At 31.3% G+C, this 18,065-nt stretch overlaps 1 protein-coding gene across 5 annotated transcripts; it reads right to left on the minus strand.

The window, feature by feature from the left end:
• Positions 1 to 167: 167 nt before the first annotated feature.
• Positions 168 to 14,308, minus strand: Arf6 (ADP-ribosylation factor 6). Of its 5 annotated transcripts, none has more exons than XM_074142849.1 (9): positions 14,150 to 14,286; positions 13,746 to 13,889; positions 10,298 to 10,421; positions 9,737 to 9,904; positions 8,716 to 8,813; positions 8,021 to 8,124; positions 7,644 to 7,842; positions 6,059 to 6,241; positions 168 to 4,784 (listed from the first exon to the last, which is right to left on the minus strand). In XM_074142849.1, the coding sequence occupies exons 4-8, from the start codon at positions 9,865 to 9,867 to the stop codon at positions 6,099 to 6,101; spliced, it is 675 nt and encodes a 224-aa protein (XP_073998950.1). In that variant the 5' UTR covers positions 9,868 to 9,904; positions 10,298 to 10,421; positions 13,746 to 13,889; positions 14,150 to 14,286; the 3' UTR covers positions 168 to 4,784; positions 6,059 to 6,098. The 5 variants fall into 5 exon arrangements, with proteins under 5 accessions (XP_073998950.1, XP_073998951.1, XP_073998953.1 ...); XM_074142850.1 differs by lacking the exon at positions 13,746 to 13,889 and adding an exon at positions 14,048 to 14,109 and having other exon boundaries at positions 14,191 to 14,265; XM_074142852.1 differs by lacking the exon at positions 13,746 to 13,889 and having other exon boundaries at positions 168 to 4,618; positions 14,150 to 14,308.
• Between the last annotated feature and the right edge of the window lie 3,757 nt (positions 14,309 to 18,065).

Consider the following 18,065-nt stretch of genomic DNA (forward strand, 5'->3'; position numbering starts at 1 on the left):
AACTTATTATTGCTAAATGGGTGATTTAGGAGTTCCTATTTTACTAATAAAGTTTGTAAAGTGCGTAATGCATTAACTAGTCAGTTATTTTGGTTTGTCCATGTTCAATGTACCTATTTAAGAAAATAGAGAATAGATTTTATTTTTTTTACAGTTCTTTGAATACCATTCTTTTTTTTTCAATTTTTTTTTTGTAAAAATTTTGTGTATTTTAATTTAAAAATTATTTTTTATTACTTTGAGTAATCTTTAGTTTAAAGAGCTATGTGCATGATTTTGTATATGTTCGTCTTTGCGCTTCATACTGTCGCTATTTCATTCCATTTTTATGAAATTTGTAATTTAATGTGTTTGTGAAAATAATAAGTAACCTTTTTTCAAAGTATTTGATTTTATTACTTATTCCTTGGATTACAATTAATTTGGTTTCAAAAGTTAATTTTTGTTTGAGGTCGGCACACTAAAAAACCTAAAGTTCAAATTAGATTTACCCTGATAATCCTACTTCGGGATCAGATAATAAAGCTACGGTGAAATCGCTTAACGGAAACAATCATTTTTATAAATAAATTTTTCGGATATTCTGGATTTTATTGAATGTGGCATCAAAGATTTTTCGTATCTCTTTGTATACATTTTCCACTAATACATCTGTCGTTTCCTTTAAAAGCCATAAAATACTACGACATGAACATTTAATATCAGCATGCTATAGGTCTAACTCAAATAACATTGACATTCAGTTGGAGTATATCAGTGAAATTACGTGAATGTAAACTCTAAATTTTTATTTTTAAATTGTCCAAATCTGAGGTCATATTATAGTTAAAAGTAAGTTCAAATTAGTTTTTATTTATACTAATGGAAAAAGAGTGAATAATTAAAATATAGATGAAAGATATTTTCAAACTTGTATTCTTCATAAATATCAAGATTGTGCAAAAAGTTATTGCACTGTCGTTTCATACATCACTGTCCATCAATCGTAGTAAAGGACGGCGGCAGCTTATTTCCAATTAAATGAATGAACATAATTGAGTAATATTCGTATAGCATGTAATTCTTACTTCTTTAGAAATCAGATTATAAGTAAGAATGTCGAAACGTTCTAGAAGCAGAAGAAACATTGAATTTTGTGCAAACTCTTTGAAAAAAAGAATATTCGGGCACAACCTGTGCACATGAACTCCAAATATTTTATTACCAATTAGGAGTAAACGTTCCATACCATTATTCATGAACAGGGAACGAGAAGTATTGCCTTCGCCAATGAAAATTTTGGTGATGGTTATTTTTTTAATTATATAATTTATTGACAGTTATATAATACGCAGTTATATACAACAAAACTATATTCATTATGAAATTATTAATTTTTAATTATTGCACCACCATCAATCAATAAAAACCTATGAATTTTCTAAATGTAGTTTACGTTATTATAAATAATAAGTTCTTTATTTCTCTTTATACAAGCAATTTTTTTCTAACAAGGAATGTATTAAACATTACATTTCTAATTGTTTTTTTTTTAAATATAAATGTTTTAATAAATAAATATGAAAAAAAAGAGTGAATAAATAAAATACAAATTGTGAAAAGTGATTTTTATTCAACTGGTGGTTTTCTTAAATATGTAGGTTGTGCACAAAGTTATTGTCGATTTCGCGAATTGTTGCAATTTTAGTTTCTGATTTGAAATCCGTTTTAGTCCATTACTATTTAAGAGCAGTCAATCTTAAAAAAGCTGTATAAGATGTTAGACTAAGACCTTAACACCAACTCATCTGCCGCTAATACTGGGAAGGTAAAGAAGCTCGCTAGTAGGTACATGATCGAAAGTTAGGAAGAGAAATAAAACCTCAAAAGTTCTTGAATACTTATTAAACCTCTCATTTTTTTTTTTTTTTTAATCAGTCACATTATTTTGATATTAGATATTTCCTCGCATTTTTTTTTTTTTTTTTTTTTGCGAATGTAAGCATTAATGTAAATCCTCGAAAAGCTTTTCTTGTTACAGTTCTTCTTATGATTTAAAAAAAAAGTTGTTTTTGACCAGTTTGAAACAATTTGTTAATTCTCGATCATAAACCAGCAACTTAGTGCACAATCTATTTAATATATTAAATAATTGACCTGAGCTAGAAATTAACACAGGTATTTAAATGAACAAAAGTATAAATTTATCCTAAATATATTACACATATGATACATTATTTAAGTGTTATACTTACATTTTTTTTTTTTGACTTGACACAATTGTGGTTAAAAAATAAAATAATAATGAACAAATAAATGAGATGTACAAAATAATAAAAATAATTATTATTTAGGGCAAACTATGTCGAAATTATAAAACATTCCATAGCGCCATTTTCCTAGCTACTTTATCTTTCAACAATAAGAATTTTTTTGTTTTTTCTTGTTCAAATATAATAATACCACAATATTTCAAAAATGTTCTGAATTTTTTAAATTTTATTTTTACAAGATTTGTACATGAAATTTATTGGAGATCTTACAATAAGTTACATAAAAAGAAAATTGTATCTTTTTCTAAATTTGCGTCTACCAAAAAACAAACATATATTGTTTTAAACAAATTAAACAAGTAAATAAACTATAAGAGAAAAATAATTTAACAGAACCATTTGCTCATAATTGTTGATATAACATTTTTCAGTACTTTTTAAGTTTTTTGTATTTATTGGTACTTATTTAAATCTCAAATGAGAAACTAAAAGTTTCCTAACCCAATAAGCACCATGAACTCAAGTTAGAGAGGAGGTGGTCAGCCTTCTTAGGTACAAGTAAAAAAGGGATCCAAAAAATGGATCAACACAGAAAAATTTAGTATATAAAGCCCTCTAAAGAAACTTTTTCGTTAGAAGGCATTAACAAACTATTACCCACATTTTTTTTTTTAATTTAAGGCGCGTTAAGTGAGGTTATTGGCGCTCGGATATCAAAGATACCAATCTTTATTTGAACAAATTATTCCACAAAGTGAGTTAAAATTGTTTACATTAAGGAATTATCTATGGCAAAAAAAAAAGAAGAAAAAAGTTAAATCTGACTGAAAAATGTTATATATTTGGGAAGATTAAAAAAAGGTCAACATTTTTAAAGCATAAGGTCTTGGTTGAAATATGTACTTATAAGAAGAATAAAGCTATATATTTTTTCCTTTTTTTTTTCTCTCTCAGTAAGGGTAAACATTTTCTCGCGGATTGGTGCCTTCTTCAGAGACTGTTGTGTTGTGATGTGAAGCATGATTAAGTGCATGTGTGGCTGTTATATACTCTTAACGTTATACACTCTTTTCACACATATATATACTCACACACATTCACACTCAATAGTAAGGGCATCTTGACAGAATTTCTCCATAAAAAAGCTCGGATGAAAACCTCCAAAAATGAAATGTTCCGGAAAGAAAAAAGCAGGGAAGACCAGACACAGATAATGGAAATGTAAACAGAAGGAAATGGGTGGAAGAGATCTTCGATAGGTGGTCCACTTGAATGATAAAAGCTGACGAATTCTCTACTCAAAAATAATAACGAACTTAATTGGATGCACTTCGCCATATCTAACTGAAATCCTTTTATGTTTTTTTACTTAGTTTTTTAATATCTTCTCATATTTTGACGATCAACCCTTATACAACTGTCCTACCGGACAGTTTTAATACCTGACTATAATTTTATCCATTGTTATGTGGAATACAAATTCCAAAATCATTCCAAAGAAGTAAGAAATAAGAGGAATAGTGTTGGCCGGGCCAGGAATTATTTCATACAACCCACTTACACTTACCACATTCTGGATTCAAAATAGCTTCAATCCACTTTACTGATGATAAAAAATATTGTTTTCATATGAAATTGAAAAGCAGAAGTAGATAATATATGTACATACATAATATATATAACAGTACATTCTGCCTCTAACTGATACTCCTACACTTTTAATACCACCAAACTCAACCATTGTAGACAAAGAAAATAACAAAAATATACGTAAAATGATAATATAGTCAAATATCACTAATTCGATTAAATGTAACACATCAAAACAAATCTATTGAAGTAGGCACCCATCCTAGCAGAAACGCTTGGAAATTCAAAAAACAAAACAAAAAAATTAAAGACATGTAACCTAATCAAAACATTCATAATCAACTAATGCAAGTCAACAAGAAACTGAAACGAATATAGTTTTGCATTAACTATTGCTTGTTCTTTGTTCGTTTTTTCAACTGAATTTTAAATGCAATAATGTCCAATATTGAAATTTGGCAAGGAAACTTCTTTACAGTGTTTGCATTGAATTATAAAAACCATAAGAAATTTCAGGTAATTAAAAAAAAAATAAAAAGTATGAAACCCGGGCATACTTTTTGTATTGTATTGCTTTTATAAAATTTCTCATGAGCAAAAACAAAACAAAAAACAAGCATTCAGGAATTAATATTAGATTGTGCTTTAATATAATACAATACCAATACTTCTATAAGGCAATGGAACTGATAAATCTCATTTGGACGTGATTACGAATAGTCTGGAAAAATCAACTATACTCATGCTTGGAGAGCTCACTTTCTCCAAATATATTCCTGTAATCAGACAGAAACAGAAAAAAAAACCTGATGTGAAACACTCACAAATTTTTCTTGAAGCAATTATTACAATAATAATTGACCAATTTTCTTAAATTCTAGGGCTGTAAGTTAAAAGTTTCTGCTAAGACTTAACGGTAGGGGTGTCCAATTGTCAAGAATCCTGGAAAAAATATTTCTTATCAATAAGTGAAAAGCCTTTTTATGTGATATTAGTATTCGAGGTTAAAAAAAAAAAAGTGTATGCCAGTGAAAGCAATCTCAAAAATTTGTCACGATGGCAATACTACCTATTAAGTGCCAAAAAGAGAAAGTAAATAAAGAATTTTAACGGAAAAAACTTTCTGCAACAGTTCTCTACGTTCTAACTTACAAATTTTCTTCGAACTTCAAATTATAACTAAATCAGTAATGATAACTACTACAGCAGAATAAAATACTATTAAGTAGTCAACTAGAGCGCTTCACAAAATCAGATTACAAGCAAGAAATTTTACACAGTAGTAGTAGATCTTTTTGTATGAACAAACGGTATAAAAAAAAATCTGATGGGAAGAATCGTACGACTGTTACATAATTAATAATTACAATTTAATTGACAAATCTTTTTATCACAATAACTTTTATTTAAGATCATTGCACTTAAGTGACTAAATGGTGGAACATGGCACAAATTTCATTTAAGTAATAAATAGCAGTGTTGGTTGTACTACCACAAGCGGCGGTACAGCATACCCGTTGAAGTAGGGTTTTTAATCCAACAGAACATTTTTTTTTAGCGAGTCAGGTTTAATAAATATAGAGGCCAACTGAAGAGAGAGAATTACATGACAATACTTATGTTAGCATATCCCTCTCCTTGTACTGTCATGAAAATATTGGTCAACCCTCTAAATTTCTCAAGGTCATTATGTAGTTTATGACGACCCCTTAATACTTTCTTTTTGTTTTCTACAAATGACGCTTTTTCTATGTCCTCACGTGGCCTCAAATGTTAACGCGTCTTAAGAAATGAAAACAATATATACACCATGGTTATACAAAGCTTGGTCTATTTAGCGCGAACAATGGAGTTTTTTTAATGTTTAGAAGCACCGCGATTTAAATAATCCCTTTCTGTACATAAGAAAACAAACGAAATGCAGAATACAAGCCTGACTTGCAATGGCAACATCTTAGCACAAAGATATATATGTATATTAAGTGTTTTTGCAGTACAGTGATATCACACTGTTTATCCAAGAGATCTTTGAAGACAGACGAACACCCCTGAAACAGATCGACAATGAAAAACAGAAGAGCGGAAAAGATCTTTCAAAATTTCGCGTAACGCAGAACCAATCCACTATCTATTAAGTAAAAAAATTTAACATGTTAACACAAAAAATAATTTAATTTAATTTTCTTTCAGGAATTTCATTATTTAAAAAAACATACATTACTGATTAATTACGGTTTTTTGAAAATAGAATATCGCTCAAAGTTTATGATTAGACGTCAGCCAGGTGAGACCTTCATATAGTCCGTCTCCAGCGGTTGCACACGAAGGTTGCACGTACCAGTTTCTATCCCGAATACGTGTAAGACCCAATTTCTCCTGTATTTCATGAGGTTTCATTGCTGCAACAAGCAATACAATTAAAAGGTATTAATTTTTCAATTAAATATCAAGTCCACTATTTAGTATAAATATTTAGTATATTTATGTATAATGATAAAATATTAAAATGGGTGTTATTGCAAATATTTATGGGCGGGGATCAAGCTTTATGGTATTCAAAGCCCAGGGGGCCTATATGGTTAAATTGTTAAGAGGCTGCTGCAACCAAATTGGTCTACAGTAACATCCACGAAGCAAATCTGCCAGTTCTGGGGAGAGTCCCCTGGATAAAAATTGAAGACATCAAATTTTCTTTTCTAATGAGCAGGAAATTTCAGTTGTACAATTCGTTCAAATTAGCACAGTGTAGTGCTTGTACTGGGCTGGCAGAAAAACGCAGACAGTTTTTTCTCTGTGACTTCATAGCTCCCTCAATCTATCAATCATTGTAAGTCAATCAAATCCATTTGGAGATTAGGATTACAATAGCGGGACGGGACCTATACCCTACGGTACCACAGAGGCTTATTGTGAGGGCACTTTGGAGATAATAAACAAATTTTGTAAAATTAGGATCGATCTTACGGGCCACAAGGCGTTTGGCGGGTTGGCCATCCCTGCTTTAGAAGATAACTTCCAAAGAGTTTTCAGACCCAAAAGTACACCTTATGGCTAGATATAAGTTGATGTAACTTTCATTGAGGCTGTGAATACATAAACTAGGAGCTGAGAGTTAACCATACCTTTGAAGACAATTTTTTTTGTTCTATTATTGCTCAGCAAATCATATTTGTGGATTGTTTATCAAAACCCTTTATTTGGTAGTTAGAACACGAATCATTATCTTAAATGGAACCAACCGTAACCTGGGATTTCACGGTAAAACACCAATCTTTGGAACGATGTTTGTTAGTAAAATTAAGTTTGCCCATAATTGGGGACTTTTATCTCTAAATTGGATAATCATATTTTATTATATATCCTTCCCATTCTTTAATTATTGCACTATAATCTGATAAAGTCTGTCTAAAGACGAATCTGTGTATTAGTTTGCTACAAGGGTTCAAAAGTTTAAACAACAAAACTCATTTTTCCTACTTTTGCGAGCTGTAGAAAAATATTGTTCAGGCAAAATTTGGTCAAGGAAATGAGAAAATAGCGAACGAAAATAAAAATTAAAGTAGTTTGCATGCATTTGATAGAATGATACACATTGTTTTCAATGGTATTTGGCAAAACCTTAGGGTACACTTTATCCGAGTAGCCTACAAGGCTTCGTCAGAGTAAAAAAAAAAGATGTTTCTTGCAACTTACTGCTTTCCAATCATGCTACCCACAAAACATTTCAGGTACATAGATTTTTACGCAATATTTACATTCTACGATACCATTTACACAAAGATGATTTTAATTCGTAATTACCATCAGGAAGATCCTGTTTGTTAGCGAATATAAGTATAATTGCATCTCTCATTTCTCTATCGTTGATAATACGATGTAATTCTTGCCTTGCCTCATCAATACGATCTCTATCTGCACAGTCTACAACGAATATAAGTCCCTGTGTTCCGGTATAATAATGACGCCAGAGTGGTCTTATCTTATCCTGACCACCAACATCCTAAAGGAATCACATAAGCACAATCAATGCGAGGTAAGTATATCAATCTATCAGAGAGTAATATGCGATATTAATTTTCTAGAGTACGCTTATACGAACAACTATTATACAACTGTCCAACGGGTCAGTTTAAAACATGCAAGTATAATGAACAAATATGTGAAAGAATATCACTTACCCAAACGTTAAATTTTACATTTTTATAAGTAACAGTTTCTACATTGAAACCAACTGTAGGTATAGTTGTGACTGATTGCCCTACTTTTAATTTATAGAGAATAGCTGTTTTTTAAGTTAAGGAAACATTTTATTAATAAGAAAAAATTGAAATCACAATTGGCTTAATTTAATTAAAACTTGAATCTGAAAACATTCTACAAAGCCTAATTTTCATTCACTCAGTGGGAACCTCTCCATTGAATGGAATGGAATGCTAGACTCGAATGAATCTACTTTCAAAATATATCACTGGTTTGATAAGCGACTTTACTGAATGGTATTTTTTTATTATTATTATTAATTTATTTTTGCTATTTTCACTATAAAAATAATCAGTTTTGATAAAATATTATTTTATAGAAACTGATTTACTAGAAATTTTAATTTAGGAGTGCTTTTGAGGTAGTTGGGATGATTCCTACTTCATAAGTGCTGCTTTATAATATTAAAAACGGGAAAATTCGAATTAGTCGGAAATGACATGGTTGAAAGAATTTGGAAGTTAGGACTTCACATCAGTTTTTCTTAATTCAGAGAACCTCACACCATTTATTTTCAAGTTTTAACTTCAATTTCAACAATTTGACAAGATCTCAACTTTCTATTACGAAGCGTCTGGGGGAGTAATATAAAACCAAATTGTTAAAAGGATACTTGTCTTTCCGGCAGCATCAAGGCCAAGCATTAGTATTCTCATTTCCTTGTTGCCAAATATTTTTGACAGCAATTTCCCCATTATATAGAGAAGGAACCTGAAAAAATACTGTTTCTATCAAATGATTTATATGAACCTTAAAGGTAAACTATATGACATTTTATCGTACTCATTTATTTAGTGATAACATTGAAAGTATTTGGATAGTTTCAATAATCTCAAGCAGTGCTCGTTTTAACGAGATTTATAAAATAGATTTTGTTACGATTGTGAATATTAGATAGCAATCATATATTCAGATAAAATCACGATTATTAAGTTCATCTAAATAAGTACATATTTGCTTATAATTAATTTGCCTAATTCTTATTTATAAAATAAGAAGAATTAGAATGAAAGTGAAGATAGAGAGAGATGTTTTTAATGACAAAACTGAGAAGTGAAAATTCTCTAAGAAAACTTTTAGAGCACAAAAATCATGTTAAATTTACAAATATGTACCGGATAGGACGACTATGTCAACGGATTGTGACTTTTTGTTTCCACTGTAAAAAATACTAAGTATAATCATCGTCTACAATTCGGAGTAAGGATTACAAATTCTTTCCAGCTGTTATTTTGTAAGAAGGCACATTTGTGAAGAGTAAAACGATCAGCGGACCTGCCATAAATAGACCCTTGTATGGTGATCTTCCAAAGTTCCGAAAGTAGAAAATATTTTATGGCCACTGCACAAAGCAGCAACAACAAACAAACGAATCCTCAAATAGAAAAAATTTAATTCGTCTAGTAATAAATCCTTACGAATAGGAAAGTGGCCTACCTGCTAATATTAATTTTTTTAAATAATAATCTGGCTATAACTATATATTTGCAAAAGTTACTCATATAAAGAACTATATAAATGCACAAACAAATTCTCCATTATAAAAAATAGATTTCTTGGAGCGTTAGCCCAATTTCAGATAATTAACATTAAAAACGAGTAAAATTCTTATATAAATACAAATAAATACTAACCAACTCATAAATTTTAGTGGCTGTAACAAGTGGATAATTTTTATAATCTGTAAAGTACAGCTATGCCTCCTATGGCCTATTCTATCTGTCACATGACCTTTTAACCAACAAATAGTGCCAGGTTCGATCATTAACTGTTAGACATTAAGGATTAATATTAAGGGCCTCCTGCAAAAAGATAAAAATGATTAGGTCATATCGCATATACTAGCCCTGTCACAAGTAATCTAAGTAGAAAGTTTCAACTAATAATTGTTTAATTTATCTTAAATTAAATTAATGCAAAGTTCAGTACACTCTGCACCTCATTAGCGAAGATCTAAATTTATTTTTTTAATATTGATTAAAATTATCTCTTAAAATAACTTAATAAAAGATCACAATAAGATCAGTGATTTGAAAAATATTACATTGTACATAAATTTCTATTTGTTTTTAAATTGTTGAGGATGTTGGAAGGAAAATAAACTTTGTAGTTTTATCACATATTTATCTATATCTCTGTTCATAACAGTTATAAATGCATATGTCTGCATATAAAATAGTAAAATATTCACTTACTCAAGTAATTTTAAGCCCTTAGTATTAATCGCACTTCTATCAGTAGCTTAACTTAGGCTGTGTTGTCTTTATTTAACCATTTATTTGACCGCTTTCTTGTGGCCATCTACATTATTTCGAATCACTAAAATAGAACACAGAATAAATTAATTTATTGCTGATCAGATTCTGGTCAAGAAAAAAATACTAAACAAAAGTGAGAGTTTTTAAATAAAAAGAAGAGCAACAGAATGGAAGCAATTTACATTGTATATAGTTAAATTTAAAAATAATAAAATGAAGTCCTATAGTTAGCGAGGGCCAAAAAAGGTCGAGTTTCTGCTAAATATGAAACTTTAATTCGTCGGTGCGAACATCTTTAATCTTCTTCTTCAGACACTGTACATCAGAAAGAAAATCGTATAAAAATATTCTTACAAATGTAAAAAAAATACAAGTAAATTCAGAAATATTTATTTCCTCCTGAGAACTACATGAAGAAGACGAGGTAAAGTAGGTTCAGTAGTAGTAAACAAACCTTTATTAGCCTCGAAGGCAAAAACATCAATGGAGTGTTGTTCAAGGGAAATAAATAAATTGAAATAAATATTAAAAAAAAAAAATTATCCGAAAAAGGGAAAATTTATGATGAGAAATTGCTTATAAATAATTTTAGTCAAGGCACGGAAAAATTTTGTTTAAAAAAAATGAGTTTCTGAAGTCAAAGGATTGGTTAACGGCCATCCTATCACAAACACTCTGGGATGTCAACTATAAGGGGTCTCTAGCAAGACTAGTCCTGAAAATCGACGACAATTAGCTGAAAAATTATAAGCGGGCTTTTTAAGAACAGAAGACAAAAATTAACACACACGATTATTTGCAATGTTTGATAGATAATACCGAGAGTTTTTATCCTTCCTCTGCAAACTTTGTTAACCATCATTCTCAAGAATTGTATCGTTATCCATCACAGAAGTTTATCGGGTTTGTGAAGAAAATTGTGGGTTATAACTTATAAAGTTTCTTTCACACACGTGTACTAAAATACACAGAAAACCTTTAAAATTGTGGTAGCCCCGATCAGGAATTCCCTCAGGAAAAAACGAAATTGTTTAGCGCTTCTAATGATTGACTCTAAAGCACATAAGACAATAACGAAATAAGTAGGAGTTACTTTTTTCAAAAACAAAAAACCTAATGACCACAATAATCATCAGATTTCTTGTAAAAACAATATAATTTTGAAGGCGGGAGTAGTTCACATACTTGGACGCAACCGTACTACTACTATAGAGAGTACTACCCTCTTCAGGGTCCTATCCTTCTCCAATGTCTTTTGCGACTTCTTCGATGCGAGCTGCAACAGTTCAATGTGGATAACTAACTTCCTGACATCTAGCACCACACTTTCAAGCTATCTTACATCGGACGTTCGACCCACTTTGAAACAAACAGTCCCACTGTCATCACTCTGTTTGAAACTTCAGAATCGCCCATTCTAACCACATGTCCAACCGACCGTGGCTGAACTTATGTATAAGCATGGCTACGAGAAATGCCGTCACACATATTAAAGCAAAAATCACCGCGGCAAGTAAGTGCAACATCGCTTTTACTCCCTAAAAATAGAAATTTTTCAAAGAAAACCATAATAAAAACTGCGATGCCTGGTGGAGAGTATGATTATGAATACCAGACCATAACAATAGCGGATAAGCACAAGCTAAACTGATGGGAGAAGCAAGTCCTGAGCAAGCGTTATGAGAAATTCCTGGAGATAAAAGACTCCAGAATGTAGAGAACTTTGACAAGATTAAAAAGCGTAAATGGACGAAAGAGGTGAGTGAGATCTCTGTTATTAAAAGTGATTACATGGTAAATACAGTTATAGATTAAAAAAATAAACGTTTCTATTTTTTTAAAAAAAAACTTTAAACTGCAATAACATTATTCCAATTCAAAAATTTCTTCGCGAAGTTCATAAAATTCAAATGAACAAATGGTCCCAACGAAGAAAACTGAACGAAACCGGTTACAGCAAGGAGATCTGTCAATTAATTGAAATGTTAGTCTTCAATTTATTATTCGGCACCCAACAACACAAGTTAATTTTTGTAAATAAGGTCACTTCGGTGGCCTAATTTGGATAGAGCAATGTACTGGCCCCTTTTCTGATGAGTCTTCGATCATACCTTCATTTTTATATGAAAGGGTTAGAGAGAAGGCCAGGATGGCGAGATTGGCCCTCACACTTTTACCCCCAGTCTTACCAAAGCGAATAGGTAATAGTATAGAGCACCATGTTCATCATGCAACTGGAATCATTCCTGTTATTCCTGAAATACCTTCATATTTGTGGTTAATACCGCAAGAACATACAGGTCAAGGATGGAATTAGCAGCCCGATTCACAGTTCTACACCCTATTTTAAACGCCTAGGCCCCGAAATCCTGCCTTCCTCGTTCTAGATCCACTAAATCAGCTGTAATATTTCCTTCTTGGTATTAATGGTAGCAAATCAGTCAGGACGATATTCGATTCCTCCTCACTAGTGTTTTAGACACTTTACAAACGTTATTTGTCAATTTTAATTAATTTTACATTTTTTTAACTGTATTACTTATTAACTAGGAGTAACAGTGGATTTATTTCTAAAAATCCATACATACAAAACAATGGATCAAATTTACCCATCCCCTGAAGTGAAAGATTAGGACATGATTCATTCTAAGTGGTTTCTGATGTTCAAAGCGATAAAATCCGCACGCTATTTATCTAGAACGCGAACACTTCACTTTGGCTAAAAATTTCTCTTTTTCAAACCCGAAAATTCCGCACACGTCTTTCAAATGTCTTTAAAAATGAAAAATGTAAATTTTGAATTTCTCCATCACCCAGTTCAAAAAGCTAACCTGGCACTCTCTGATTACCACCTCTTCCCTTCATATAAAGAAGGAAAAAACACAAATAAAAAATAAAGGGTTTTGGAGTTTTTGTTCCCATCATAGAAGATAGTGACTGGGGTCGCAAGAGTACCGAATTATAGACTCACGAAGTTAAAGAAATTTATGGCCTACATTTCTAGAAATGTGCTTAGAAGTAAATGAAATATTTTGAGGTAAATTGAAAAAGGCATCGACTTTCTGTACTGCAGAATTACATCTCAACAATGATATATGAAAAATACGCGGAAGTTGTTCCAGCGTTAGCTCAAGATAAGTGGGTTGTTACATGTTTGGCATCCAAGTGACTTTAAATGAAGATTAAAATAGTAACACTTTAGTTGAAATTGCGTAGGATTGGTAACCGAAAAAGTTAATAGCAACAAAATATACTGAATAGTGCGTACGTTTTTTTTTGCTTTACACCTTGATAACTATGTAAGTCCATTGTGCCATTAAATATTCAGTACTCAATAAAAAAAAATCATTTAATATAATTTTATAATAAAATTACAAAAACTAACCTTTGAAAATGGAGACAGAAATTTTAAATAATTCCATTACTAATTAAAATAAAATGTTGTAATAAAGTTCAAACCGATACTGATATTACTCACATGTTTTTTCAACGATTGAATAAATGCAATATTTAACCTTTGATTTGCAAACTGTAATAGATACATACTTTTTTTAATCTATTATATATTTTTGAATATTAACTGCTTCTGGATCTATTATTCATTTGAAAAACATTTATCTTTAAAAGAATTAAAAAGGCAGAAAAAATAAGTAGAATAATTTTATTAATTTCTTAAAACCTACACACCTACTATCCCGACTGTGTTAATTAGCAAAAAAATCTTCGAGATAACTTGAATAACCAAAAAACTAAAACAAAAAAAAGAGTTCCAAACTAATAACAACATACCATCTAAACAAAGTATTTACAGTACTTTACTACTATTTCACCATATTTAGAAGAAAAGATAAATACTTCTGCGAGTGACTAGCGGAACACAACTACTTAACACCCTAGATCCACAAGCACAGAACACTGCATGTGAGGTTATGTAGGGTTTTCTCTTTAAAGAGCAGGAGGCCCAACCATCACTAATAGATTATTTTTATTATCTAGTACTTTATTTAAATATTTTTTGTTTACATTTTTTGGCTTGGAATAAAATTACATATTGGCATTTACTGTCATATGCGTTAAATTATTGTTCGTATAAAAACCATCTGGTATAAATCACTAAAAGACTTTCTCTTGCTACATTTAATACATGTATATTTAATCATAATTGGCTAAAATTGTCTTTTTACTAAGAACTTTTTAACTTACCTACCTATTTGTTCCACAAGTCCACTCATACACTTTTCTATAAACTTTACTTCGTTTTATTCAATGCTTTGATTTTGATAATTTAGTTTTTTCAGAATTTGGTACCTTTGAACCTAGTACAATTCGTGATTAGACACCAGCGCTAAAATTCCTTTGAACATCAAATAATTCGCCAGAAACTCAGAATCAGGTCAATGTTCGCACCATTAGGGTAAAGCGGGCAATCCGCATTCTTAATTCCACACAATGCCGGCACTTCATATGAATTTGCCAGTTTCTTAGCGAAATTAGGTCCAAATTCATTCTGCTACGTAATGTCCATTTTTTTTTTTTTTTAAGGCTTCCCGCTCTTACCAACTGCATTCGCAGTTTTTCTGTAGCTAGTGCAGTTACAATTTAATTTTTTGTTTTAGAAACAGCTTAGGAACAGATTACTATTTACTGAGGAAATGTTACTTTTCCAACCTATCTGCTGTTTTCTTCCTATTACCAAATCCAACCCTAAAAAACTATGCAACATGTTTCCGTCAAGTCATCAATCCGACTTTCTTGAATAGCAATCACTAGCAATGCTTTAAATAATAAACTATACTTAATAAATAGAATAAATTCCTTGGGTGTTGGCTAGAAACCCTCAAATCACCGCGGCCTCTACAGTTGCTCTCACTATTTGGAATTCCACCTCTTCCAGTTCTATCTTTCTATTTAGAATTAGAAATTTGGTGAGAGACTGCTGCGCAAAATAAGAAGGGATACGTTTTTCTTCTCCAATGAATTTGAGCTAAAGAAGCTCTTCAAACTAAAACGAAACTTGTTGCGCCGTTTCCGTTTCTTCCTGCCAAAAAAACGAATACAAGTTATCCACTGTCACGCCCCATGTATTACCTCAACTGTTCTTGGCATGTCCAGGTGGCCCATGATCATCTTAATTGCTGACCGGCATGTTTGTAATAATACCGCAAAAAAGTTTAGTGGTTATGCTAGGGAAGCTTGATAGATAATTTATGCATAATTTTTAAAGAAGAATTATCACAGTACTGCAGCCAGAGAAGTGAAAAATTATATCTTGATGTGTCCGTTATGCAGAAATATCCATTAGAAATTTTACTTTTACTGAATAACAATTGGAGCCTTAACGGCTCAGCCTACCCAATTAAAACATCTACGCTACAGCACTATTTACTTATATACATAATTAGATACGAATATAATAACGAAATTTACCAAACTGAAGCCACTTTAAATAAGCAAATAAGTATTTGAAACTGATACATCTTGACCGTCTGCCAAGAGGCAGAAAAAGAAGTCGACTATTTTTTCAGACAAGGCTGAAAGTCTAACTTAATGTCTAATGGGGATTAGCAGAAGCTAATACTTTATTATTTACATTTTCCCAACAAACAAAAAGTAGCCACTTACAACCACTTCACCAAACCCACCCCTCCATTATTAACATAACTGTCTAAAATTTCATGTTAAATTTTTAGATATTTTTTGTATTTTAAAACAATAAAGTATATTTACATAATTGCCAAAGATTTCGGCCTGAATGCTTTGATTGCAAGGGATATACATATAAATAGAATGACAAGCTTTCTTCACTTATTGTTTCACTACACTGTCGTTTACCTGAATAACTTTGAAGACAACTAATACCTAGCAATAATTCAAATCGAATAACGGGCTGCTTTTCTGCCTAATCAGCTTGCTTGGGTTTTGCTGCTTATTTTTGTATTTTTATTTATTTTTCAGTATTTGCGTATATTTACCAGATATCACTTATACCATTGAGTTTTTTTCAGTTCTTTTACATCGACCTAGTCTAACTTCTTGATTTGAGTTATAATATTCCTATTGCCACATTTTCAATACTATACTTAACACTGTTTCATCTGTTGTAGGAGGTTATTAGTTATTAAATATCAGGGCGCTATACCCCTTGCACTTTAAAATTTGGTTTGTTTAATTATCTTTTCACTTCTCGAAATAATGGGTCACATTACCCATATGTGAGTCCTTTATTTGATACCTTTCCGAAAACTGTAGCTATCTTTGGAGGTAAAAAAAAATCCAAATATCCCGTATTTCCTTTTGTGTGGGCAGTGGAGTTGGATGACCAGATCTAAACAATTGTATGATGTACTTTGCTATGTACTGTGACTAAATGGATCCATATCATGTAATGAACCCAATCACCTAGCTTCCCTATAGTAGTTCTACCCTACTCTCAAGGTAATTTCCACAGAAAACGGTGAATCAGAAACTGGAAATACCCAATGATACCTCTTATCTCGCGTTCCCATGAAAAGATACATACCTGGTAACCCAGGCTCTCTAGAGAAGTCTGTAGCCTCCAGGACTCTGTGGAAAGAACAGGGAGCAGATAATTAGGGATTATCACTCCTTGGTGTCACAAAAGCTTCCCTAACCCTAGCACCTCCTAAATGTTCCTATCTCATTAATACAAGAATGATAATATTTAGGATTATATCTGTGGCAGAAGTCTTCATGCCTATCTCATTTTAGTTTCTGTTACCCTGCTTTTCGAGAGGTTGTCCTATTGACATCACAAGATAGTAGAGATCGATTTCGGCCCCTTCGGCTCAATTTCGGGCCACCGACGCACCGACTCTTATTTTACCTATTTTCTTCTTGACTAGCAATCTCTTCTAGAAAAATTAAGATTTTTATTTCTTTAAGCAAGAAGGCCTTTGAATCCACATAAAACTTACCTTGAGATTTCTTTCTGAAAAGTCAGAAGGGGGGTGCCACTTCAAAAACATGGGTAATATGTAATATCTAATCATAACACATCTAAAGCAAAATATTAGAAATCAGGATATTTAACTTAATTTATTATTATAATTTTGTCTTAAGCTGGACCTAACCCACATATAATATAGAATTTTTCATTTAAAATTCAGTGTTTTATGATAGGGAATAATTTCAATATTTAATTTTTTTTTGCATTCATTCTCACAGAAATGCATGTGAGGAATTCAATAATTTTTGTCCACTTCTGGAAAAATTGTTCTAAATTTGATACCTGCTTTAATAAAATATATCTAAATATAGTCATTATACTGGTTTAATGATTTTTCCGTGGACTTAGCCTGAAGTTTTGATTGTTTATTTAATTTCTTGTCACTGTACGCTTTGAAACAATTACCGTGTGTAGCATGTGGTAGAAAATTCTCCACACCACACTGATGAATCAACCTTTGATGATGATAGAAATCTGAAGCCAGTAGGTCAGAAATAAAAATAAAAAACAAAATTCATACGTTTTTTGATGGATAAAATCAACGATATTATATCCAGCACTGCTGATCCACCTACGATCAACTATTTGCTTTTAGTTTATACAGCCTTACTTCGAGACTTCTTGTTTTTGTTTCGAATTCTCTTTATCAAGAGGAGTTCTGAGAAGCTAAAGATGTTACTCTGCCCTCAAAAGTACCACTTTGTTGTAGAGATTTTATTAACTAACGTTTAGTGAAAA

The sequence above is a fragment of the Rhodnius prolixus genome, unplaced genomic scaffold, assembly GCF_049639745.1.
Source record: "Rhodnius prolixus isolate KJV_2025 unplaced genomic scaffold, Rpr scaffold_12, whole genome shotgun sequence".
In the NCBI taxonomy this organism is placed as follows: Eukaryota; Metazoa; Arthropoda; class Insecta; order Hemiptera; family Reduviidae; genus Rhodnius; species Rhodnius prolixus.